This window comes from Aethalodelphis obliquidens, unplaced genomic scaffold (genome assembly GCF_003676395.1).
Source record: "Aethalodelphis obliquidens isolate GAN/ISIS:26980383/991018 unplaced genomic scaffold, ASM367639v1 scaffold12, whole genome shotgun sequence".
In the NCBI taxonomy this organism is placed as follows: Eukaryota; Metazoa; Chordata; class Mammalia; order Artiodactyla; family Delphinidae; genus Aethalodelphis; species Aethalodelphis obliquidens.
Genome location: NW_020837956.1, coordinates 22,390,856 through 22,412,403, shown reverse-complemented (window position 1 = coordinate 22,412,403; position 21,548 = coordinate 22,390,856). Strand labels below are relative to the sequence as shown.

The following is a 21,548-nucleotide window of genomic DNA, read 5'->3' as shown; positions in this document are numbered from 1 at the left end:
ATACTCAGGTGTTATAAACAAGGTGGTATACTTGCTCCCCTTGGGAAACTTTAGAGGCTGGGCTACACTCTGGCATTGTAGAGGAGAAAAAAATGACTAAGATCTGATCCCCACCCCCTAGGAACTCACAAGCAGATATGAGCAATTGCAATACAGGACAGAGATCATTGAGGTGGATTCCAACAGCAGGCTAGGTACAGAGAACTGCCAGAATTGTTCTGAGGATATTACAGGGTAGGCCAAGAATCAAGGACAGCTTTGGAAGAAGGAGGTTGGGGTGGAGTGAGGGAACATTCAAAGAAAACCTGGGAATGTTTGGAGGTTTGCATGGGTGTGTGGATCCAATATCAGAGAGTCAGGTCATTGTCAGTGGAACCTGAGCTCTAGGAAGAGCTAAAGAGATTCAAAGATTTTTAAAGACCTATCCAGATGCAAAAGGTAGGGTGACAACTTTTACCACTGTTTAGAGAAAGCAAATATCTGAGGGCAAGAACAGCTAGAAAGTAATCTGTATCAACACAAGACAGTAATTTCTCCTGAAATGACTAAAAGGGTCTAACCCAAAAGACTGGGTTGGATTGTGGAGGATGAAGGAAACAATTTCCTGTTATATCTATTTACTAGATCAATAATAAGAGGTGCAGAGGCAGAAGATATTTGGATATTGCATATACTTCATATTTAATGTATTTAAAGATGGAACTCATGATCTCTCCCCCAAGTCAGCTATTCTTTTTATAACTTAGGTGGTCTGGAATATTAGGGTGGAGCAAGTTCCCATGGGACAGTAAGGTTGAAGGAGGATTTGGGGACCAGGTGAGAGGTAGAGGGGCCCCAACATGGCTCTACGGATGGGCCCTAGAAGCACAGCAAACTCTCTAAGATCCAATGTAAACTCAGGTATGGTATAGAGAGGTAGGTCAAATCCTAGGGCTGACGGGACAGGCACTGCACCTAGGTCGCAAAATGCTTTCATCCTGGAAAAGAGAAGAACTGGGCTTAACTGTAAACTAGTGGCTGGGGTGCTGTGGTATGAGAGAGATAGGAAGAAGAGCCTTGAGCACCTTGTAGTGCCAGAAAGTAATGACGTCCTCATAAAAACAAAAGGATGGGGTCATGTCAAAGGGACCCAGGAGTCCACCTGAAAGAGCTCTCAGTGGCCAAAGCTGGAACAATTTGAGCAATGATATAAATAATGCCGTATTGGACTATAACACAAAATAGAAATTAGGTGTACATGAGTTCATACTGTTATAATAAAATAATTGAATAAATAAATAAGGAGCCAAATCTCCCTAACACAAGAATTCCAAATAATATATGTAGATATACCCCACTCCAGGAAATGGAGCTTAATAACCTCTCACTCTCTACAACCCCTGTATGGGCAAAAGTAAGAGGCTTGCTTCCAAAGAACAGAGTATTGAAAGAGAAAAATAGAAACTTCACATTGGAGAAGTCTGGCAAGCACTACCTTAACCGAGTACTGGAAATTAGTGTCACCAATTGATATCATGTACCACCTGATACGATGTAACGAGAAGGGCATGTCACCTCAGTATTCTTCCCCAAACCTCGGTCTAAGCATAAGGAAAACATTAGAGAAACCCAAATTTAAGGACGTTTTACGAAAGAACTGCCTAGTACTCCTCAAAACAATAAAGGTCATAGAAAACAAAGATTGAGAAACCAAACAACAGTTGTTACTGTATAGGACCTACAGTACTCAAAGGAGAAATAAACAAATCCACAATCATAGTGAAACTTTTATACACTTGTCTTAGTAACTGGTGGAACTATATTCAGTATCCTGTAATAAACCATAATGGAAAAGAATATATATGTATAATTGAATCACTTTGCTATACAGCAGAAATTAATACAACATTGTAAATCAACTATACTTCAATAAAATAAATTTTTTTAAAAAAGAGACAAGAAAGAAAACTATCAGAAAAAAAAAAAAAAAGAAAGACTGGGAAACCATCACAAGATCAGAGGAGATGAAGGAGGCATGACAACTAAATACAGGTCCTGGACAAAAAAAGGACGTTAGGGGAAAAACTGGTGAAATTCGAATGAAGTATGGAGTTTAGTTAATAGTGAATGTACCAATGTTGTTCACATAGATTTTTCAAATATAATAAAGTTAAAACATTAGGTGAAACTGGATGAAGGACACACAGTAACTCACTGTGCTATCTTTGCAACATTTCTGTAAATCAAAAATTTCCAAGATAAAGTGTTATTTTCTTTTAAGGTCAAATTTATTGTCATAAAGTTATTCATAATACATTATTATTTTTTTCCTTGTTGGTTATCTATTTTAAATACAGCAGTGTGTATGTACATTTCAATCCCAAACTCCCAGTCTATCCCTCCCCCCAACCCTTCCACCTTGGTAACCATAAGTTTATTCTCTAAGTCTGTGAGTCTGTTTCTGTTTTGTAAATAAGTTCATTTGTATCCATGTTTTTTAGATTCCACATATAAGTGATATCATATGACATTTTTCTTTCTCTGTCTGACTTACTTCACTTAGTATGATAATCTCTGGTTGCATCCGTGTTGCTGCAAATGGCATTATTTCATTCTTCTTAATGGCTGAATAATATTCCATTGTATATATGTACCCCACTTCTTTATCCATTCCTTTGTTGATGGACATTTAGGTTGCTTCCATGTCTTGGCTATTGTAAACAGCGCTGCAATGAACATTGGGGTGCATGTATCCTTTCAAACCATGTTTTTCTCTGGATATATGCCTGGGAGTGGGATTGCTGGATCATATGGTAGCTTTCAAATAAAGTTTAAAAAAAAATAAAATTAAAATTACTACAGTAACAAGTATGTGGGAAGAGGTAAGTAGAGTTATAATATCCTAAGGCCCTTGATTTATCCATAAAAAGGATAAAGGTTTTGATTAATTTAAGAATTTGATAGGTTAAATGTGCATATTGCATTTTAAAAAGAATCCACTAAAAATGGGGTTGGCGAACTCTTTCTATAAAGGGATGGACAGGAAATATTTTCGTCTTTGCAGGCCCCCTGTAGTCTTTGTTGTAACTACTCAACTCTACTGTGGTAGCATGAAAGCAGACACACTGTGTATAAAATGGGTGTGGCTGTGTTCCAAAACTTCTTCATTTACAAAAATAAGCAGCAAGCTAGATTTGACCCACCTGCCACCATTTGCCAACCCCAGCACTAAAAGAACAGAAACAGACAGTATAACTTCCAGTTAGTAAAGGGGAAAATAGAGAGATTAATTTAAAATACTTAGTTGTCTAAATAAAGACAAGAAGAAAGAGAAAAATATAAAACAGGAAAAAATAGGAAGTGCAAAGTAAAAGGGTAGATTTTGGTCTAATTATTTGAGCAATTACATTAAATGTAAGTGGAATACATGCTCCAGTTAAAATCTATTTATTTTAGATGTATCACTTACAAATAACATATATTTATTTTATTCAAGTATAGTTGTTTTACAATGTTGTGTTAATTTCTGCTGTACAGCAAAGTGTTTCAGTTATATAAATATTCTTTTTCATATTCCTTTCCATTATGGTTTATTATAGGATATTAAATATAGTTCCCTGCACTATACAGTAGGACTTTGTTATTTATCTATTCTATATGTAAGAGTTTGTATCTGCTATTCCCAAACTCCCAATCCATCCCTCCCACACCACACCCCCTTGGCAACCACAAGTCTGTTCTCTATATCTGTGAGTCTGTTTCTGTTTTGTAGATTAGTTCATTTGTGTCATATTTTAGATTCCACATATAAGTGATATCATAACAAATAACATATATTTAGATTTTGGTTTATTTTGTATCCTATATTACAACAAAGGGATATAGAATGGTCGAAAGTAAAAGAGTGGAAAAAGATATACCATGCAAATACCAACCAAAAGAAAACTGCTATAGCAATACTAATATTAGACACAGTAAGTTAAGGCAAAAAATATCACTAGAGATAGAAAGTCAGCATAGTGATAAAAGATTTAATTCACCAGTAATAAATTATGATTTTAAATAACAATTAAAAATACATAAAGCAAGGGGGCTTCCCTGGTGGCGCAGTGGATAAGAACCCGCCTGACAATGCAGGGGACACGGGTTCGAGCCCTGGTCCGGGAGGATCCCACATGCCACGGAGCAACTAAGCCCTTGCATCACAACTACTGAGCCTGCGCTCTAGAGCCCGTGAGCCACAACTACTGAGCCTGCGTGCCACAACTACTGAAGCCTGCGCTCCTAGAGCCTGTGCTCCTCAACAAGAGAAGCCACCACAATGAGAAGCCCTCGCACTGCAATGAAGAGTAGCCCCCGCTTGCCACAACTAGAGAAAGCCCGCACGCAGCAACGAAGACACAACACAGCCACACACACACACAAATATATATATATATATATATATATATATATAGTAAAAATCTACAGTACTCAAAGGAGAAATAAACAAATGCACAATCATAGTCGGAAATTTTACACACTTGTCTTAGTATTTGGTGGAAAAGAGCAGACAAAAGCTTAGGAATAATATAGACTTGAACATCAAGATTAACAGAATTGGACTTACCTGGCGATCCAGTGGTTAAGACTGTGCAATTCCACTGCATGGGGCACAGGTTCTATCCCTGGTTGGGGAACTAAGATCCTGCACGACCAAAAAAAAGATTAGCAGAATTGACCAAATGGACTTAGACTACCATCACCACCTTCCACCCCGCCACAGGCAGCAGGGGAACCTCTGAAGAGACACTATTTTTAACACTTGCAGAATACATCTCATCTTTAAGCACAGATAGAATTTTTTAAATTGACCATAAACTGCGAATAAAGTCTTAAAACTATTTCAAAAGATTGAAATTAAAGTATATATTCTGACCACAATGCAACTTTGGTAGACAACTAGAAAATCTTCTTATGTCTAGAAAATTTTAAATTTCTACTAAATAATCTATGGATCAAAGAAGAAATCATTGTGGAAATTAGAAAATAGTTGGAACAGAATGATAACAAAAATTCTATGTATCATAACTTGTGGAATGAAGCTAAAGTAGTAACTAGGAGGAAATTTATATCTTCAAATGCACAATTAGGGGAAAAGAGCTAAAAGTGAATGATCAAGGCATTCATCTTAAGAAGTTAGGGAAAAAAAAACCCAGCACAATAAATCCGAAGAAAGTAGAAGTAGTTATATGTCAATTATATCTCAATAAGCCTGGGGGAGGGGGAAGAAAGTAGAAGTAAGGAAATAATAAAGACAAACGTATAACTTATTGAAATAGAGTACAAATATACAGAAAAGTTCATTCTTTGAAGGGATTAATTACAATTGATAAATCTCTAGCAAGACAGATAAAGGAAAAGGAAGAGAGAGAGAGAGAGGGAGGACAGGCACAAATAACCAATATCAGAAACACAAAGGAGACAGTACTACCTTTGAATAGCTTTATGTCAATACATTTGAAAATGTAGATTAAATAGAAAACTTGCTAGAAAATATGGCTCTCCTAAGCTGACTCAAAAAAAACACAAAAACCCGAAACAAAAACAAATTGTCAATAGTATTATAACCTTCAAATAAGTTCAATCTGTAGTCAAAAATCTTCACTCAAAGAAATCTCCAGGCTTGTATGGCTTTGCCGACGAGTTGTACCAAATGCTGAAGGATCAAATAGTTCCATCTTCTATAAACTCTTTCAGAGCATAAATAAAAAAAGAGGAAACATTCCCCAACTCATAAGTCTAGTATAACCTTGATACCAAAAGCCTGAAAAGGACAGAGCAAGAGAGGAAAATTACAGGTTGGCTTCACCCATAAAAATAGGTCACAAAAATCCTAAAAAACATTAGCAACTGGAATGCAGCAATACATTTAAAGACAAAGTGCCCAATTAACTTATGAAGGTGTGTTCACACGTTAGTAATTACTAGTAATCAGAGAAATTTAAGTTAAAACCACAACGAAATATCATTACCACATATACCAGGTTGGCTAAAATTAAACAGCCTGACAATACCATGTTGGCATGAAAAAAGAGCAAGAAGAACTGCTATTCACTACTGGTGGAACTATTAATTGACATAACCACTTAGGAAAGACAGTTTGGCACTGTCTACTAAAGTTTGAGTTACACCTACTCTATAACCTAGCAATTCCACTCTTAGATAGGTACTTCTATCAGACATTCCCAAATTGTGATTCCTGACCAACAGTCTCAGAATCATTTGGAAACTTCCTAGAAATGCCAAATTCCTGGCCTCCAGTCCAACTTAAGCAGCAATCAGTGCCCAGCAATCTGTGTTTTAACAAGCCCTCCAGATGATTCTGATACATGTTAAAGCTTGAAAACCACTGCCATAGAGAAATAGGAATATATGTTCACCAAGACACATGGACAAGCATGTTTTTAATAGCATTGTTGATAATAGCCAAAGATGGAAACAAGACAAATGTCCAACATCATAATGGATACATTTATTATGAAATAGTTATACAATGCAATGAACTAATAAAAGTGAATGAATCTCAGCTGTACAAAATAGCGTGATGACGCTCAAACAAAATGGTGAGTAAATATTTGAGGCCACCCCAAAAATACATTTTTATATACATATAGAAAAAGGCTCTTGTCGAAGCATATACGTGTTTCAAGAGCCCAAAACTGTACCTCCAGCCTTAACGTTCTTTTTAGAGCTCCAGGCTGGCATATAACTAGTACCTGCCACATAATGTGTGCTCAGAATAACAGGCCTCATTTTTTATAATCTTCATAGTGACTGCAGAGTATTTTATAATATGGACATATCATATTTATTTAACCAGCACCTTGTTGATGGGCTTTTCAAGAATATTACTTTGGCTGCCCAAATAAACTGAAAATTCTATGAGGTGAGAGATCCTGTCTTCTTCTAAGACAGTGCCTGCTATTCAGTAGTTATTTAATTGAATGGACTTTCCAAATTAATTTTCCTATAAGAAAAAAATGGCCTGGCCAGTTTTATTTATCTTTGTTACAGCATAAATCAATTCCTCATAAATTTAACTCTAGAAAATTAACTCTAGAAAATCCAGTCAATTCTGGGCATGATGACAAAATAAATCATCTACACTTGGAAAATATTCTAGACTTGGAGTAGTGTGATCCTCCAAGGTCATTGAATTTCCCTACATGATATCTCTTCTCAGTCTCAATGCAACAGCAGCTAGGAAATGTGTCAAGCATTGGAGTTAGGAAACCATATATCATACATTTTCTGAGAGTACCTACTTAAAGCGTTCTTAAATGCTCTTGACCCTGTATTCTAATGTGTGATTTGGAACATATGACACCATATCTGGACCTCTAGGGAGTGACTGGCTCCAGAGAAGATGCTTATAGGGCAAAACAGGCCATTTGGAAAGCCTGCTCCTTTGAAACCTTGCCTCCATACTCTCTGGTTTATAACAAGTGATTCTTCTTCAATCCTAGAAGAATCGTAAAGGAGCTTCCTTGAGCATTGGCTGTCAGAGCAGGGCACAAGGGCAGCTGAAGGAAAGGGCAGCAGGTGTATGGCTCAGAGAAGAGATTTAAGCAGCAAGCCCATTGGCTGGAGCCTTGGAATGCCCACTGTGATGTCATATGGAGTCATGAGGTATAAAACTGGCTGAGAGGGGCATGGGGTTGAGTAATGGCTCTGGTTTGGAGGCTAACCATCCCACTGCCACAATATGTCAGCCTTCTACTATTATTTGGTTTCCTTGTCTGGAGGCTTTGGGTGAGGTTTTCTGGGAAACACAGTAGGAAACAGGTGGCAGACAAGACCCACTCAGAGGTATGTGATGCAACACTCTCTTGAAACTCACTGCTCCCTGTCCCTGCCCCTGTCCCTGGAGACATAGAAACTCCTAATCTTGGGCAATGGGAGGAATTGATGGTGGGAAGAGGGGAGTTGAGGTAGTGCCTATGGATGTCATCCTGCAAGTCACTCTCAGTCCTTTTCCCTTCAATACATTTCAACAAACTTTGAGCACCTATTATATATGGCAGCATGCTAGACATTGAAGAATAAAACACCACCTCCACCTTTTCGAGGTATAGTGGGGGAGAAAGTCAGACATATATACATATATATATATATATACACACACATATATACACACACGTGTGTGTGTATATATATATATATATGTATATCAAGACATATATATATATCCCAAGGAAAGAGAAAGGGATGAGTTAATAGAGGTGTAAATATTGCTGAAGAGATGGGAGGTAAAGAGTATTCTAGGATCTATAAAATGCCTTTGCAGGGAGCTTAGGTTTGAGCTGTGCTTCAGAGGAAGTGTAGGATTTTGAAGGTGGATAGGATGGGTGGAGGAGAGTAGTGGAAGATTTTCTAGAGAGAAGGAATTGACCAGGGGAAAGCATGGGAAGCAGAAGAGCGTTGGATGTGTTCAAGGAGAGGTGAAGACACCTATCAGGAATGGAGTGTACAAGTGTAGGGAACCGGTTGGGGAAAAGTGAGAGAAAATGTCACAAAGTGGTTAGAGGTCCCATTGTAGAGGGCTTCAAACACCAGACTGAATACTTTGTATAAATATTATTCTGTCTGCAATTGAAAGGCATCAAAGATTTTAAAGCCAGGTGAAAATGTGCTTAGATCTGTGCTTTAGAGCACAGAATTTAAACTTTAAAAAGTTTAAACTCTCAACTTTTTTTTTCTCAAACACACCACTTGGGAGTCTAATTAAAAAACAGATTCTGATTCAGTAGCAGATTCTGAATCAGTAGAATTCTGATTCTAATTCAGGAAGGGATTGAGATTTTGCAATTCTAATGAGCTCCCAGGTGATCCTATTGCTATTGAACTGAGCACCATACCTTATTTCGACTTTTTTTTTTTTTTTTGACTGCGTCATGTGGGTTGCGGGATCTTGGTTCCCCAGCCAGGGATGGAACCTGGGGCCATGACAGTGAAAGCACCAAGTCCTAACCATTGTACCGCCAGGGAAGTCCCAAGCACCATGCTTTGAATGTGAGGCTTTAAATAACTCCAGTGAGTGCATGTGGTGGTTCTCTGGTGTAGCTAATCCAATAGGAGTCTACTTTAAAGAATTAATGGGAGGGCTTCCCTGGTGGTGCAGTGGTTGAGAGTCTGCCTGCCGATGCAGGGGACACGGGTTCGTGCCCCGGTTCGGGAAAATCCCACATGCCGCGGTGCGGCTGGGCCCGTGAGCCATGGCCGCTGAGCCTGCGCGTCTGGAGCCTGCGCGTCTGGAGCCTGTGCTCCGCAACGGGAGAGGCCACAACAGTGAGAAGCCCACGTAAAAAGACTGAGTGGGAAGGAGGGGGAAGGAAGTGAAAGAATCAGAGCAGTAAGTTGGAAAAGAGGACATTGATTCATTCCCCCGGTGTTTATCACCCACTGCCACCACCATGTACAAGGCACTCCTCTGGGCACTATGGATGCAGCAGTAAATGGAAGGGACAAAAATCTCTGCCCTCGGGACTGTGAGAGAGGAGGAGGGTCCTGAGGTGAAAGTTCGGCTATAGGAAGTGAGGCAGAAAGAGAGTAAAGGGATTGAGTCTTTTTTTTTCCTGATTGGGCCTCAAATATAAAGAGTTAATTATAAACATTATCATCATTTTCCTATGAGGACTATATTCATCTTTGTATCCCCTATGCCTGGTATACTGCCTGGGATATAGTAAGTGTTCCACAGGTGTTTGTGAAATGAAAGGATGACTTCTCAGTTTTAACCCTGAATGATTGAAGAGATGGCATTTTAAGCAACATAAGAAACACCTGACAGAAGTTGTGAGTGTAGCAGGGGGCGGAAAATGTATGTGGACAAATTCGCCAAGCAGCTCTATGTCCTTTAATAGCGTTCTATAGTCTTCTACATGATGGTCTTCTCTCTTTTTGGTTAATACCTTGATACTTTATCATTTTTATTGCTATTGTGGAAAATATCTTTCATATTTAAAATTATATTTTTCTAGTTTTTTTGCTTCAGTAGAGAAATGCTATTGACATTTATAAGATTTTCTGGTATTCAGAAACCTTGGTGAATTCTTTCATTACCTCTGATGGATAATGTCTTTGATTATCATTTCAATTGCTTTCATGCTTATTGGTCTACTCAAATGATCTATTTCTTTTTGCCCAATTTTTATATTTTTTCTAAGAATTTAACCATTGCATTAGGCATTTCACATTTATTAATATAGTTATTCAAACTATTTTTCTTCTCTTTCCTACTTCAATTTTCAAGATTTATATTTACTTTTGCCTTTTGCCCTAGGGGCATTATCAGCCCAGGACCACATTTATTTTCATTTTGAGGGTTCCTGACTACACAAGGAATATAAATTAGAATTTCAAACCAGTGTGAGGATAGACTCTTGGTTAAAAATTTCAGAGGCGGCTTTTTTTCCCACCCAGAGTTCAAGTTTCCTTGTCTGGTGAGCAGATTTTTTTCTAGCCACTTTTTACCAAGTGTGTAGCAATTTGACAAGCCTGGCTTTTTTTCCTGGGGTCTCATTTAAATAGCCACTTCACATGGGACTTATCTGTGTCCCCACCTTACTGTTAACCTAAGTCCCTCAGTGGCTGACACTGCAAATGACCTAAGGCATTGAAGTCTCAACTAGTTTCCACTCTTGTTTTTCAGTTTTCTTCTGATTTTTGACCTGGAGATTTCCCTTACTTTCTTGTAAGGAGCTACATTCTGCATTTAAAAGATGTTTGTTGTATTTTATTCAGCATTCCCGAGTGTTTTCTAGTGGGAGATTATTTAGGTCTATGATACGTAGAGATCATTTTGAGATAAATACATAGAAAGATCATTTGTAAATACATCAACCTGTATTTCAACATCAGTTTTCCTTTTGCTTATGTTTTTAATCAACAGTCCATTATGGACATAAATTAAATATGTATAAGACTAAGTATAAAATCAATTTAAAACTGTCCAAAGTTCAAAACTACCACTGCAGCTAGGGTTATTCTACTACTGGCCTACTGCATTATGAGCATGTTCATGATTCCCTATTAATTGTTGTGTAGGCTCTTTTAATATACCTTCAGAGACTGATGTCCTAATATAAAGGGAAGAAATAAAAAAAGTTTTATTTGAAATTGTAACAAGTGTCATTTATGCCTTTAAAATGACCTGGAACACCCTTGCAGAAACCCCAGGAGTTTATTAACTACTGGATGGGAAATTCTGACCTGCAGGATAAAATAAAAATCCCACATAATCTGGCATAATCTGGCTTCCACCTATGTTTTTAGCTTCATCTCTCACTACTTAGCAAAAGTGCACCTAACAATCACGATGCTCTAATCTTCTCAGTGATGTTCCCACTTGCCTGGAATGCCCTTTCTTCACCTAAAAACCTTCTGTTGATTCTTCATACTCCAGTACAAATGGCAACTTCTTGAGGAATTCTTCCCTTCTCTCCCAGGCAGTTAATCACTGTTCTCTTTATTCCTTCACACTTACATTTCTTTTTTTTTTTTAATAGATTTATTTTATTTATTTATTTATTTATGGCTGCGTTGGGTCTTCGTTGCTGCACACAGGCTTTCTCTAGTTGTGGCTAGCAGGGGCTACTCTTTGTTGTGGTGTGTGGGCTTCTCATTGCGGTGGCTTCCCTTGTTGTGGAGCAGGGGCTATAGGCATGCAGGCTTCAGTAGTTGTGGCGCATGGGCTTCAGTAGTTGTGGCTCATGGGCTCAGTAGTTGTGGAGCATGGGCTTAGTTGCTCCACAGCATGTGGGATCTTCCTTGACCATGGATCGAACCCGTGTCCCCTGCATTGGCAGGAGGATTCTTAACCACTGCGCCACCAGGGAAGCCCCACACTTATATTTCTGTTACAGCATTTACCACATGGTATTGTAATTTATCTGTTTAGACATCTATTTTCCCTACTAGTGTAAGTTCCTAGAACACAGGGATCATATTTATCTCTACAGTTCCAGCACCCTACACAATACTGAGAGCTAAGTAAGTACTCAATAAATGATTCATGAATAAATGAATGACATAACTGTTGCTGTGGTTATAGATACCAACAGTATCAATATTTATGTCTATGAGATGAAGTGCGCTGTCAATAAAGTCTCTAACCTAGAGTATTACCTGATTTTATTTTTTCTTTTTGTTCCTTTCTAGACTTCAAAGCAGCATAAATTGAAAAAGATCCAGAAATTCACAGGTCAGAAAGATCCTATTCTTCAGTTCAAAGCTAACGACAAATCAACTATGGGGTCTGTTTTAAGACACTAACCTTTAATAGCAGGTGGAAGGAAAAAGGTTGAAACGACTATGTAAATGAAAGAAATAGCCCTACTCTTTCTAGCATCTCCACTTCCAAAGAAATGTAAATGGCTCCATAATTCTTTCCATGCTTCCTATCCTCATGCTTTCCTAATCTCTTTTTGTGCAAAGCTCAAAGTATCAGGAAAGAAACATGGTGAGACTGAAGAACAAAGGAGGGGTAACTACCAAGAGTTTGATGCGGGAAGTTTTGGTACCTTTTTTCTCTAGCATAGACACTGGATAATACATATCTTTTCCTCCAAAGATATGTATTCCTCTGTTTACCCCACTCCATCTCCCTATCATGATTATACCTGCTCTTTCCAATGGCTTACATCTACTACATGCTGAAGACAGCATCCTACAGCTTAAAAAAAACAAACAAAATGAGAGCTAGGTTAAATCTGAGCTCCACCACTAATAAGCTTTATGATCTTAGGCATGGCTTTGTCTTTGTTTCCTTATTTGCAAAATGAAGGGGTTGAACTAAGGTGATGTCAACAGTCATAATGCTAATAGATTCTTTACCTCTACTCCCAGATCCACAGTGGGAAGAAAATCTCAGGATGGGTTGCATTGAAGCTAACCTAACATGGTGAGTAAAGTCGATCTTCACTGTGTCTATTCTTTCTCTCTTCAGCCTACCCTACTGATAAATTCTATAAAAGTTAGGAGTAAGATACCTGGGACTCTGTTTTACTTCCCTCGCTATGATAGCTGTCTCCTTTCTAAGTCTCTCCTCTTATTGTTTTCCTTACCAGTACTTTAATATCACTTCAATTACACTGACATACTCTGTTGCATCCAGCTTTTCAGATCTCCCTACGGGCTGGTCCCAGGAATGTGTATGCTGGTCAACGGACAGGAGTCTTCAACAGGTCGTCCAACACCTGGAAAGTGCAAGGTCAAGTAGTTTCTTGGTTGGGGTTGAAGGTGGTAGAGCTTTTAAGAGGGAGGAAGGAAGAGAGTCAAGGAGGGAGGGAGGGAGAAGGAGAGGGAGAAGAAAGATGGTTAGTTAGTTAATTAGTTTTGGTAGTGGGGGAAGTTCTGGGTTCGAACAAAGTTTAAGAACAACTGGTCTGTGAATCATTTCTGATTGGAATGGGGACAAATGCCTCCCTTTGTCCTGGTGGAGGAATTCTTTCCATAAATAATTGATGTTGGGGAAAGCAACCTTTTTTGTTTGTTTGTTTTCCCTCAGTCCACATTATTTTGCATTTGAAATGGCCATTATCTTTCCCTTTTCCTACTTTTCCTTTTCCTCTTCCAAAACAAATAGAAACTTTTCTCTTTATTTCTTAGATCAAGTCTTATGGAATTGGGTTTGCCTGAACCACAGGATACGATTTCTTCTTCCACCTCCTCTGCTTCTGTGGCTCAGGGGCCTGGTCTACCCTGTTGTGACTGTAAGAAGGCAAAACATTCTTCTGACAGTAGCATCTCCTCTGGATCATCCTACAGCTCCAGCCTGTCTCACCTTCCTGTCTTTTCTGAAGGAACAACTTGGCGACTCCGGAGCCACAGTTTACCTATTTTACCCCCAAATCAACCTCCTGTGTTCAGGAACCAAGGCACACCCCTGCCTTCCTTTGGGCTCTCAGAGCTTTTCCGGAAATCAAAGCCTTTTCAGAATTTGGCAGCTCTTTCATCCTTAAGTCCTCAAAGCACTTTTATCAACTCTCTTTTTGAATCCCCAAATCTCTACAAACAAGAAGAGAAAACAAAGGATGAGAGAAGGAGCAAGAGTCATTTGACAACAGATCATAGGCCAAGTGCTATTTTCAAAGAGAGACCACTATTGTCAGGGTCAGCTCCAATCCAGCTCTCTCCTTTGGCTAGGCGGGAGTTAGAGGGACATATGGCTTGGAAGGTTTCTACTTTGCGGGAACAAACAGTGCCTCTGCCTGTGAGGGAATCATGGGCAATGCTGAATTATTTAACTGAGGTACAAGGAGGAGTTCCTGAACCACAGAAACCCCAAATCCACTTATCTATGCCCATTCATCAAAGCACTGAGCAGGATATCAATAATGAATCCCCAGACCTTCCAGCATTTCAGCTCCACGTGAACGTTGGAGCGGAATCTGGATTAAGCAGAACAGAAACAAAAATTTCACAGACTCTTATCCCAGGTAAGCAGTCACAACCTGGGGATGGCCCCCAAATCCTTGGATCCAGGCCCTTAATGACATCAATGGGCACTCCACCTCCCAAAAGTTTAGGAGTTGACATAGCTCAAGAGGAAACAACTTTACTGCAGAAGGACCCAAAACGTGTGTTAGAGCTTAGTGTAGAGCAGAGGGTCATAGATCTTCCAGAAAAAAGGATACAGCAGCATGAGACCCAAGTGACTAATGTGGAGCTGACCCCACAGCTACCATATCAAGTCAGAGATAGCATAAAGGTTACTCCACTGGCATTACTTCAAGTCATGGATTCAATGGGGTTAATTCCAGAATCACATTCAGAAGTGATAGAATCTGTAGGTTTGTTACCACGGCCACCAAATGAAGTCGTGAAACCAATGGAAGCCACGGAAAGAGTGAGTGTAAGCCCAAACCCATCATATCAAGTCATTAAATCAGTGGAGGTAACACCAAGATCTCAGCAGCAAGTTATGGAATCAAGGAAGATGACCTCAAGACAGCAGAATCAAGTCATAGTCAATGTGAAGGTAACTCCTATAGCATTGCTTCAAGTCATGGATTCTATGGGGATGATTAAAAAATCACATCCACCTATCATACAGTCAAAGGGAATGACCCCAAGGATGCAATATCAAGTCAAGGAGTCAGTGAAAAGGACCACATTGTTGGACCATGAAGTCATACAACCAGGAAAGATGAGTCCAAGGCTACAACATGCAGTCATGGAAACTGTGGAAATGACCCCAGGGCCACAGCATAAAGTTATGGAATCGGTGGACGTAACATCAAGGCCACAAAGTCAAGTCATAGAACCACTGAAGATTACTCCAAGGCCAATATGTCAAAATACAAAATCACCTGAAATGATCACCAGGCCATTGCATCCAGTGATGGATTACCTTGAAGTAACTCCAGTGACACTATTACAAGCTATGGATTTCATGGGGATAATTCCACCAACCCAGTCACATGTTATAGAATCTGGGGGTTTGACTCCAGACACACAGTCTCAAATTGCAAATTTGACCCCAAGGGCAACTCAATCAGATGGTTTGACTTCTTCTAGCTCTCCTACTACTATTGGTCCATGTGGAGTGGTAGAATCTGTGGGCTTACCTCCAAAGCTACCACTTAAAATCATGGAATTGGTAGGATTGATTCCAATGCCATCACAACAATCCATACATTCTCTAAAGGTAACTCCAACAGCACTGGGGTCACCCATGGGAATGATCATAGCACCACAGTCACAAGTTGTAGAAACTCAGGATTTGACCCCAAGGCTAATATCTCAAGCCAAGGAATCTCTGGAGTCAACTCCTGAGTCATGCATTCAAGTGCTAGACTCTGAGGGGATGACTCCACAACCACATCATCAAAGCATAGAATCTATATCATTAACCCCAGGACCACCTCATCAAGTCATGGAGTCTTCAAGGTTGACTCCAAGGCATCAAATTCTGGAGTATTCAGAGATGAGTCCAAGGCAAAGCCATCACATCACAGAAACTATGGGTTTGACATCTGACACCTGGCTACAAATGGAGAAATCTGTAGAGGTGACACAGTCACACCATCAAATGATGGAATCTTTAGGGACAATCCCAAGGTCACTGGGTCAAGGTACAGAATCTATGGGAATGAGCCAAAAGCCACTGCCTCAAGTCACAGAATCTACAGAAATGCTACAAGAAATGCTACAAGATTCATCACTGCTTCAAGATGTGAAGTATATGGGGATGAAGCCAATGCCACAATTTAATGTTATGGATTCTATGAAGTTATCCCCAGGATTGCAAAATTTGAAATCTGGGAAACTGATCTTGGGACCAGAGTTGCAAAATGCAAAATCTATAGACATAACCACAGGTTCAATTCCACAAATGGTAAAATATGGACAGCTGATCCCAACTGTGAGCTCTATAGAATTGGCCCCAGAACTACAACTGCAGAGTATAAAACCTGATGAGTTGGCCTCCACACCACAGCTGCAAAGTGAGAAATCTGTGCAGTCAGCCCCAGGGTCTCAGCTTCATGGTGTGAAATCTATCCAATTGACCCTGGGACCACAACAACAAAATGAAAAATCTGCTGAGTTAGTCCCAGCACCACAGTTGCAAAGTAGGGAATCTATAGACTTGGTCCCCAGTTCACAGTTGCAAGGTATGGAATATGTTCATTTGGCCCTACCATCAGAGTTTCCAGGTATAAATACTGTGGAATTGACTCTAAGACCAGTACAAGAAGATATGAAATCTGTGGAGTTTGCCCCAAAGCCATGGTTACAAGATATAAGATCTGAGGAGACAGCTCCAGTATCATTGCTTGAAGATGTGAAAACTCCTCAAATGGTAGAAAGTAGGAGGTTGATTCCTGAGACACAGGTAGAAGATATGAAATATGAGGAACTGATCCCAGGGGCACACATTCAAGCAGTAAAATCTGTAGAATTGAACCTCAAACCGAATCATCAAGTCACAGAACCTAAAGGATTGACCCCATGGCATCAAGCTTCAGAATCTTTAAGGATGATCTCAGAGCCAGGATATCCAGAAACAGAAGCAAAGTTTACCTCTGACACTTGTCACCATGCAAAAGAATCTAGGGGGTTGATACAATCATCTTTAGGAAATACTCCAGGGCCACTGAGCCAAGCTTTAGAATTTATGCAGATGAACTCAATGTCATTCCAAGGTACTCTTGAGCCAATGTTCCAAAGTGTAAAAGCCATGGGAGATACTCCAGTGTCACAGCACACAATACAAGAATCTTTAGAGTTGGTACCAGGATCAGAGATGCAAGGTATGAAATCAAAGATGTTGACCCCAGAGTCCCAAGGTATGAAGTTTGTTCATCTGAATCTAGGACCATATTCAGAAGTTATGAACTATGAGGAGTTGATCTTGGAACCACAATTTCAAAATGTGAAATCTGTTCCATTGACCTCAGAACCACAGTCCAAAAGTATAAAACCTGAGGAGTTGACTCTAGGGCCATTAATGCATGATAATAATTTTGTGGATTTACACGTGCCACTGGAAGAATCTAGTAGGTTAATTCCTGAGACACAGTTACAGCATGTTGAATCAAGGAAAGTGACCATGGAACCACATTTACAAGGATTGAAATCTGTGGGTCTAACTTCCAGACCAAGGCATCAAGACACAGAGCCTGCAGAGTTAGCTGCTGAGATCTTCCCACAAGAAGAAGAATCTGTGAAACTGATCCCACAGCTAGTCTTGAAAACTGCTGGGGTGGTGCCTAGGCCACATTTTCAAAAATTTTCAGAGATGACTCTAGGTCAAGGCTATCAAGATACAGAAACTGTGAGGCTGACTTCTGAGGCTTTGCCCCAAGTAGCATTAACACAAAAACCAATAGGTCAAGTTAGAGAATCTACAGGAATGACTCCCCTAAGGCCACATCTTCAAGTTACAGAGTCATCAGGGATACCCCTAAGGTCAGAATATGAAAACACAGAAACTGTGGGGTTGGCAACATTTCCAGTTGAAAACATCCAGGAGGTAATACTAGTACTACCATATTCAGAAAAAGGATCTCTGGAGTTGACTTTAGGACCAGGGATGCAATGTGAGATATCAGAGCCACTACTGCAAAATTTGAAATATGTGAAGTTAACCTCTGAGTCATCCCTATTAGTGGTAGGATCTAAACAGTTTATTACAGGACCAAAACCACATGTTATGGAGTTGACCCCAGAGCCACAGCTCCAGGCAGTAAAGTCTAGGCAGTTGGAGCCAGAGCCAAAATTACAAGATGTGAAATATGTTAATTTAATTCAACAGTCAACTACTACCAGAGTGGTAGAATCAGAGAAGCCAATACAAGAGCCAGTGCTACAAAGCATGATATCAGAGGAATTGACTAAGGAGGCACAGCTCCAAGGGCCACAGCTGCATAGTGTAAGATTTTCAGAGTTATCTCCAGAGCTGCCACTTCAAGGAGAAAGACCTATAGATTTAATCTCAGGGTCTCCACATCATGGTGTGAAATCTGATGATTTGACCCCAGGTTCCCCAGTGCAAGAAATAAAATTGTCAGATTTTATCCCAGGACCAAAACATCAAAGTGTTGTATCTGTACAGTTGACTGCAGAATCACAACCTCAAAGTATGAAATTTATGGAACTAAACACAGGACCATGCTTGCAATGTATCAGATTTTCTGATTTGACCCCAGAACCAAAGCATCAAGGTTTCCAACATGTGCAGTTTATACCAGGAACACAGCTTCAAGACATAAAGTCTGTAGGATTTGTAACAGAGTCATCTTTGCAGTCAAGTCAAGGGCTCCCAGCTGAAAATATGAAATCTGTTCTGTCTACTGAAGGATCACAGTTTCACAGCTTGAAATCTGTCAAACGGACCTCAAAACTACAATTTCAAGATGTGAAATCTGAGGAACTGAACCTAGGGCCAAGGCAGCAAGATGTCAAATTTTCTGAATTGACTTCAGGGCCAAAGCTTCAAGGTGTCAAATCTGGGGAGCAAACCCCAGGACCACTGTTTCATAGTGTGACTTCTGTGGAGACAACTCTAGAGTTAGGGCTTCAAGATTCTAAATCAGCAAAGATGTCTCCAGGGCTTCAAGGTGTGAAACAGGTGGAGCCACGGCTACAAGATGTCAAATTTTGTGAACTGAGATCAGGAACTCAAACTCAAGGTGTGAAATCTTCAGAGTTAAACTCAGGGCAACAACAACAATATGTGAAGTTTTTTGAGTTCACTCCAGAGCCAAAGATGCAAGGAGTAAAATCTATGAAGTTGACCCCAGGACCTGAGCAGCAAGGCGTTAAGCCTGAGATGTTAGTACCAGAGCCACTGTTTCAAGGTGTAAAATGTGTGGCAGTAGACCAAATGTCAAGCTTTGAAGGTGACACTTCATATAAATTAGTCTCAGAGCCACAGATACCAGATGCAAAATCTATGGAGTTGACTCCTAGACCGCAGTTGCCAAGTGAAATCTATTCTGAGTTGACCAGAAGACCATGGTTACAAGTTGTGAAATCTTCTGAATTGATCCAAAGACCACAGTTGCAAGATGTAAAACCTGTAGAGTGGACCCCAATCTCAAAGCTTCAAGGTTTACAGTCTGAGGCGCTAACGCCAGAGCCACAGCTGGAAGATACGAAATCTGTGGAGTTAACACCAGGGCCACATTTGGGAAGTATGAAATCTATGCAGTTAACATCAAAGCCACAACTGGGAAATGTCAAATCTACAGTGTTGACCCTTGGGCCACAGGTGCGAGATGTGAAACCGGTAGAGATGACCCCAGGCTCAAAACTTCATGATTTGAAAACTGAGTTGTTAATCTCAGAGTCAGAGTTGAAAGATCTGAACTCTGTGGCCTTAACTCCAGGACAATGTCCAAGAGGTATGAAATCTACGTTGCTAACCCCAAGTCCACAGCTGGAAGTTAAGAAATCTGTGGAGATAACATCAGGGCCACAGATAGAAGATGTCAAATTTTGTGAACTGACATCAGGAACTCAAACTCAAGGTGTGAAATCTTCAGAGTTAAACTCAGGGCAACAACAACAATATGTGAATTTTTTTGAGTTCACTCCAGAGCCAAAGATGCAAGGAGTAAAATCTATGAAGTTGACCCCAAATCTTGAGTCACAATCTCAAGGTGTCAAATCTGTAAAGTTGAAATCTTCAATACAGTTAAGAGATGTGAAGTCATCTGAATTGCCTCTGGGGCCAAAAATTCAAGGTGCAACATATATGAATTTCAACCTTGGGCCACAGTTGCAGAGTGTGGAAACTCCTGAGTTATCCCCAGGACCACAGCTGCAAGAAGGAAAATTTTTGGCATCAACCTCAGAGCCACAGCTTCAAGGTAGGAAAACTGTGGAGTTACACAAAAAGCCACAGCTTGAAAGTATGCGAGCTGTTCAGTGGATGCCTGCACTGGTGTTTCAAGGTGTGAAATCTCTGCTAAATCTTGGGTTGCAATCTCAATGTGTCAAACCAGCAGAGTTGAAACCTTTGATACAATTAAGAGATAAGAAGCCATCGGTATTGACTCCAAGGCCAAAGCTCCAAGGTATACAATCTCTGGCATCACTCCAAGAACCTCAGCCTCAAGGTCTCAATTTGAAACCTTGTCTACAGTTTAGAAGTAAGAAATCATGTGACCTGACTTCCAAGTCAGAGCTCTGTGATGTAAAACCCATGATGTTCAAATCTAGGCCTCACTTGCATGATGGAAAATCTCCTAAGTTGATCCCAGGACCATGGTTTCAAGAAGTGAAACCATTACCGTCATCCCCAGGAACACAGCTTCAAGGTGTGAAGTCTGTATTGCTTACACAAGAGCCACAGTTTCCTGAGGTGAAATCTGGGGTATTAAACCAAGAGTCACAATTACAAAGTGATGAAACTATAGAGTTGAACTCCCTACTACACTTGAAAAGTATGAAGTCATCTGAGTTGACTCTTCAGACAGAGCTTCAAGGTGTGAAATCTGAGGATTTCAACAGTGGGCCACAGTGGCAAGGCCCAAAATCTTCTAAGTCACCACTTGAGACAAAGTCCCAAGATAAGAAATTTACTGAGTTAATCTCTGACTCACAGTTGCAAGGTACAACATTTTCTAAATTGACTGTGGGGAAAAAGATTCAAGGTGTCAAATCTACAGATTTCAACCCTGGGTCATTGTTACAAGGTGTGAAATATTCTGGATGGACCTCAAAGATAAAGCTTCAAGATGTAAAACATAAAGAATTCAGCCCCAGTCCTCAGTTGCAAGTTCTGAAATCTTCTGAGCTGATTCTGGGATCAAAGCTTCAGAATGTGAAATTCGTGTTCAACTGTGAGCCACAATTGCAAAGAGTGAAATCTTCTAAATTAATCTCAGACTCAAAGTTTCAAGATGTTGAATCTGTGAAGTCCAAATCTGGGCCACCATTGCAAGGTGTGAAATCTTCTGAGTTGATACTGGGGACAAAGCTTCAAAAAGTGAAATCAGTGGAATTCAAGTCGAGTCCACAGTTGGAAGGTATGAAATCTTCCAAATTAATCACAGGTATAAAGCTTCAAGATGTAA

The 21,548-nt window shown here is 39.9% G+C and overlaps 1 protein-coding gene across 1 annotated transcript in view; it reads left to right on the top strand.

Annotated features, from left to right (window-relative positions):
• Positions 1-21,548, top strand: part of SPATA31H1 (SPATA31 subfamily H member 1) — a 56,000-nt gene that overhangs the window by 31,196 nt on the left and 3,256 nt on the right. The window contains exons 13-15 of the mRNA XM_027113549.1: positions 12,181-12,922; positions 13,136-13,231; positions 13,630-21,543. Of these exons, the coding sequence (XP_026969350.1) occupies positions 12,822-12,922; positions 13,136-13,231; positions 13,630-21,543 (8,111 nt within the window). The 5' untranslated portion in view covers positions 12,181-12,821. The remainder of the gene's footprint in view (positions 1-12,180; positions 12,923-13,135; positions 13,232-13,629; positions 21,544-21,548) is intronic.